The 5,488-nt window shown below is 65.3% G+C and overlaps 1 protein-coding gene across 1 annotated transcript; it reads right to left on the reverse strand.

The window, feature by feature from the left end:
* Nucleotides 1-3,013: 3,013 nt before the first annotated feature.
* CLPS (colipase) lies at nucleotides 3,014-4,442 on the reverse strand. The gene is made up of 3 exons (XM_064399280.1): nucleotides 3,907-4,442; nucleotides 3,335-3,457; nucleotides 3,014-3,255 (listed from the first exon to the last, which is right to left on the reverse strand). Exons 1-3 carry the CDS (start codon nucleotides 4,000-4,002, stop codon nucleotides 3,121-3,123), a joined length of 354 nt encoding a protein of 117 aa, XP_064255350.1. The 5' UTR covers nucleotides 4,003-4,442; the 3' UTR covers nucleotides 3,014-3,120.
* Between the last annotated feature and the right edge of the window lie 1,046 nt (nucleotides 4,443-5,488).

Raw genomic sequence — 5,488 nt, forward strand, 5'->3', positions numbered from 1 at the left:
ACACCCTGCAAGGATGTGTTTCATCCCTCTGGATCCTGCCACGGCCAAGGGACGCCCTGAGAGGGGCTCCTGCCCCCCTGAGCTGCCCCAGCTGTGTCCTGGGGGGTTAAATCTTATGGGGGGGACAAACCCCAGAGCCAGCAGCAGGCAGGGAGCCCCAGAAGCCTCTGTGCACCCCCAAACACCTCTGTGCACTCCAGATGGCTCTGGGCAGCCCCTCAGATGGCACAAGCAGCACAGGACTGCCCCAAAGCCCCCCCTGTGCCCCCCAACCCAAAACCCTGCTGCAGGACCAGGGGCATCACCCCAGGCTGCAGCAAACTGGGGCGTGCTGTGTGAGGGGACACGGAGTCAGTCAGGTTGTGTCCTGCTGAAATCACTGTCCCTTCCTGCTGCTGCCAGGGCCAGGGGCTGCTCAGCCCCCCCAAAAAACACATTTCACCCCTCCCAGAGGGGCTGGGGCTGGCAGCCCCCCTGCCCCGGGGTGAGGGCTGCAGGAGCAAACACCCAGAGACACACAGAGAGGTTTTTCTTGGAGTGTTTCACAAGGCTGGGAGTGGGGTGACTTTTCTGGGGGTGTCTGCAAAGCCGGGCATTGGGTGGGCACCCCACTGGAGCTGCAGCGGGTTGGGGGTGCAGGGACACCCCGGAACGGGCAGGGAGGGAGTTCCAGCGCATCTGCGCAGAAATTCAAAAGAAATCCAGAAGGAGGAAAAGAAGGAGAGGAAAAGGCGATGTTCGGGGGCAATAAAAAGGGTTAAAGCAGCGCAGAGGAGGAGAGGTGAAGGACGAGGGCTGGCGGAAAGGGGGGAGAGGCGGGGAGAGGTTGGGGAGCTGGGCTGGGTGAGAACATCCTGTACCCTCGGGTAGCAGCGGCCAGGGGCCGGGGGGGCACCGGGGCGGGGGATGTGCCACACACCTCCCTGGGAAGAGGGGCACCCTTGGGTGACCCGGAGGGGGTGGGCTGGCACACTGGGGGGGCGATCCTGCTGATGGGGTGAGCCTGGGGAGGGTCTTGGGCTGCCCTCGGTCCCTTCAGTCTCGCATTCCCCGCTGCTTTAGGGCAGGGGAGGAGGAGGGGGCACCCCAATGATTGCACCCCTCTTTTCCCTGTCCCCCACAGGGACCCTCGCTGCAGCAAAGCCCTGCTCAAGGATGCCCCGCTCTGCCCTGAGGGGTCCCCACCCTGCCGGGGGTGCCCCTGTCCCCACCCTGCCGGGGGTGTCCCCACCCTGCCGGGGGTGTCCCCACCCTCTGGGGGTGCCCCCTGTCCCCACCCTGCCGGGGGTGTCCCCACCCTGCCGGGGTGCCCCTGTCCCCACCCTGCCGGGGGTGTCCCCACCCTCTGGGGGTGCCCCCTGTCCCCACCCTGCCGGGGTGCCCCTGTCCCCAGGGCTGCCAGCGCCCCACACGCGCCAGGGGCCCCTTCCTGTGTTTGTTAAGACGCCGTGAGTCAGGCGTCTGGTTTTCGGTTTAAGCCAATATTTACCAGCCGGGAGCTGCCAAAACAAAGCTGCGGCTTCACCAGTAAATATAGGGCTGAGATGGGGCGGGGCGAGGGGGGGATTTATGCGACCCCCACCTCAGCACAGCCCCCCACCCCTTCCCACCTCTCTGGTGCCCCCCTCGTCCTTCTGCCAGCGTGGGGACACCGCAAAAACGGGGACACCACAAAAGCCCCATGGAGCACCCCAGAGTTTAGCCCTGCCCCAAAGATCACCGCTCCTCCTTCCAGGGGACCCCCACTGCAGGACTCGAGGGGTGACAGGGCTGGGGGCATTTTGGGGACCCCCACTACAGGGCTCCAGGCTTGGCAGAGTTGGGGGCATTTCGGGGACCACCAGGCTGCGCTGCCCTGGGCTGGGGTCCCTGCCGGGCCGGGGGTCCCTGCCGGGCCGGGGTCCCTGCCGGGCCGGGGGTCCCTGCCGGGCCGGGGTCCCTGCCAGGCTGCTGTCGCTGCCCTCTGCCGGGGCTGGGCGCTGCTCGCATCCTGCCCCTGCCAAGAGCACGGAGCTGCAGCCGGGGCCGGCCCTGGGCAGGCAGGGCTCCCCGTGTGCCCGGTGCGTGCCCCAGGAAATGCCAGCCTCTCCGGGGTGCTGCGGGGCAGCGTGTGGGGCTGGGGACCCCGCACGGGTGGGGGGTCCAGGCACAGACCCCGTGTCCTGTGTGCCCCCGCCTCTGGGGCTGCTGTCCCCATCCCTGTCCCCAGGCACCCCTTACCCCCACCTCATCCTGCACCAGTGAGGACATTGGTCTGGTGGCCTCCTGCCAGGACCACCACGACAATAACAGGACCCTCCACATTTGAACCACCCACCACAAGTTTAAAATCCAGCTCAGAATTTTCTCCCCTTGCAGCCCCCCTGAGCCAGACTGGCAAAGCCAGCAGGTCCCCATATTGTCCCCCTTATTCCCCTTCCCCCGAGCTGTGCCACCCTCCCAGCTGTGTCCCTGGTGTTTCTGCAGGTGCAGATCCTCAAGCTGCCAGTCCCCCTTGGCCTGAAAATGAAGTTTCCAGGGGGTGCCCCCAGCCTTTGTGGCCTCCCCATCTGGTGCAGAGCCCTCGGGGCTGTGGGGAGTGGAGCTGTGCCTGGTTCTTGTGATCCCCAGGGACAGAAAAACATGGAGTGAAATCTGCACTGGACAAGCCAAGAACTCCCTCGCTGATGATCCCCTCACCTGCTGCTGCTTCCACAGCTCTGCCAGACAGGTGCCTCCTCTTCCTCACCCTGCTGTATGCCACAGCAGGAAACAAACCGAGGCAAGCACAGCCCAGCAGCCCCCTCAGATCCTGGGGCTGCTGCACCTTCCCCTCCCCTGCACCCCCTTTTCCCAACTGCCCTGGAGCAGAGCTCAGCCCACGCCTTGCTGCTGGCCCAGCCCAGCCTGCTGCATGACTGCACACACATACAGGTAAAGCATCGTGTCCAGGTGGCTTCTTCAGGGACATCTGACCCTGCTGTCCCTGTCCTGGGCCAGGGACCTGCCTCGAGTGAAAGCACCACCGTGCAGCTCTGCAGAAGCTGGTCTTTATTCAAATCCTTGCACAGCTAGAGCCAGGAATGCCTGGAGAGGGGGAGAGGCAGGGGCAGCACAGAGGGGCACAGGGGGGCTCTTTCTTCACCGCCTCCTGGAGTCCCGGGGGTCCCTGCAGAGCCCGAAGTCCTTGTTGGTGATGGAGCCCACGATGGTTTTATCGGCGTCGCAGGTCAGGCCGTTCTCACAGGGACACTTGTAGTACACCCCATAGATGCTCTGCAGGGAACAGCGACTCAGTGCAGCGTGGGGGACGTGCCCCACGCCTGCCCAGCCCTGGCAGCAGGGCAGCACCTACCTTGGGAGAGCACTCCTGGGTCTCGGCTGCCCGGGGAGCGCAGCGGGCCAGGCTGAGCCCGTTGACGCGGTGGCAGCAGCCGCTCTTGCACTGGGCACTCTGCAGGCACAGCTCCCCGATGTCCTGCGGCACAGGGCAGGGCCTGAGCACCGGCTGCCTCTTTGCTGCCCTTTAATCTCACCCGAGCTGTGCGCCCGGGGGGTTTGGGGGGTGTTGAGCACCAGCTCTGCCCCCATGCCCCAGCCTCCCGCTCTGCAGCATTTCCTCAGGCTGGCCCAAAACACCACCCAGCTCAAAGTGGGCTTTTCCTGGACTCACAGGAGGGCTGAGACACCACAGGGAAAGCATTTCCCCTCCCCAGGCCCTGTGAACCACCCAGGATGGGGGTCCTGGCTGGCTCAAGCAGCTGAGAGCTTGTCTGATCCATTTTCTGCGTTCCCTACCCCTTTATAGAGCTGATTTCCCAGGCTCCAAGCTCCCTCACAACACCAGAAAACCCCTCAGACCCCTCCAACCCTCCCTTGCAGCCGTGGGACCCTCCTGTGCCGAGCACAGGGCTGCTCTCCCCTTACCAGGTTCATGATGAGCCCTCGCTCCTGCTGCTCTGCCAGGGCTGGGGCCAGGAGCAGCAGGGCCACGAGCAGGCAAGCAGGCAGCATGTTGGCCATGGTGGGCTCGGTGTGGCTCTGCAGGGGCCAGCAGGGGGTTTTTATAGCCACAATTCTCCATCAGCTGATGTGGCTGCTCCTATCACACCTCAGCTCGTGGCATTGGGGCTGCGGTGCCCAGGGCAAGGGCCCAGCCATGCCAGGGCTCCCAGGGCTCCCAGCTCCTGTCCCCAGGTGACTGTCCGTGTCAACCTGCCCTTAGCAGCTCCTTTGGCCAAAGGGAACACAAGATAAAGGCACTGCTGTGCTTCTTCTTCCTGCTGGCAGCAGTGGGGCTGGACTCTCTGCAGTGCCCTCCTTGCTGGGTGCTGCTGGTGGCTCCTGGGCAAAGTGAGGGCTGGCTGCCCTGGCAGGAGCTCTGCCCCATGGGAGAGCCACCCGATCCTCCATCTCTCCAAAGGAACCACGGGCACCAAGAAAACTGCTGGAGAGAGTTCACATTGTGCAGGAAAGCGCAGCCCCCTGCAAGGAGCCAGAGCCCACCAAGGTCCCAGCCAGGGCCAGCACCTCAGCCTGCCCTGCCAAGTGCTTGCCCTGTGCCAGTGCCTGGGGTGAGGGGCTGATAAAAGGAAAACAACCCTGGGAACAGCACAGATTTTGGTGCCCACAGCGGCTTAGCTGTTCTTGGACATGATTAATGGCCACAAAACGCTGGCCTTGGGCAGCCACGGGAGGGATGCTGGGGCTGGCCCTGGGTGACTGTCACACCCTCACGTGGCACCTGTGCCCAGGACAGGAGCTGCACCTGGGGGGTCACCCAGGATGCAGGGCAGGTGTGGCTCCTGCAGAGAGGTCCCAAGGTGGCTGCGAGTGCCCGCAGCCCTCTGGGGGTGCCCATTCTCCCCTGGCAGCAGGACAGCGGCCCTGGCAGAGACCTGGCCCTGCCCAGGCGCTGGCTGGCACCCCGGGGTGTCCTGCTGGCAGGATGGGCCCTGTCCCTCTCTGCAGTGGAGCCGTGGGGATGCCCCAGTGATGCAGCAGCCCCTGTGCCCCCCAGCAGTGCAGGAGGGCCCTGGTGACCAGAGGGGAGCAGCCAAGGGGACACAGAACCTGGGACACCCCACAGGGCACGCAGCAGAGCCCGGTGGGACCCTGGGGGTGATGGCACAGCCCCTGGCACGCTGTGTGGGGGCCAAGACACATCCTGGGTCTCATCCTAACGCGCATCCCGGGGCGTGTGGCACATCCTGGGACACAGACATGGGTGTGGGGTGCAGCCCAGGCACATCCAGGGTGTGCAGGGCACGGCCCAGGGGGGCACAGGGTGCAGCCCTGGGGGCACTGCAGGGCACGGGGTGGGGGGGACAGAGTGCACCCCTGAGCACATTGCAGGGCACAGGGACACTCCGGGGCACAGCCCAGGGCATTACTGGGGGCACAGGGGGACAGAGGGCACCCCTGCGGGCACTGCAGGGCACGGGGGGACAGAGGGCACCCCTGAAGGCATTGGAAGGGCACAGAGGGACAGAGGGCACCCCTAAAGGCA

Source organism: Passer domesticus, chromosome 25, assembly GCF_036417665.1.
Source record: "Passer domesticus isolate bPasDom1 chromosome 25, bPasDom1.hap1, whole genome shotgun sequence".
Taxonomy (NCBI): domain Eukaryota; kingdom Metazoa; phylum Chordata; class Aves; order Passeriformes; family Passeridae; genus Passer; species Passer domesticus.

Excerpts from the sequence above, each read along its gene's own strand:
- CLPS (XM_064399280.1), bottom strand. The coding sequence starts at position 4,002 with ATGGCCAACATGCTGCCTGCTTGCCTGCTCGTGGCCCTGCTGCTCCTG. Across the intron at positions 3,458-3,906 it reads GAGGGCTCATCATGAACCTG|GACATCGGGGAGCTGTGCCT; the intron begins GTAAGGGGAGAG and ends CCTGTGCCGCAG. Across the intron at positions 3,256-3,334 it reads CCCAGGAGTGCTCTCCCAAG|AGCATCTATGGGGTGTACTA; the intron begins GTAGGTGCTGCC and ends TGTTCCCTGCAG.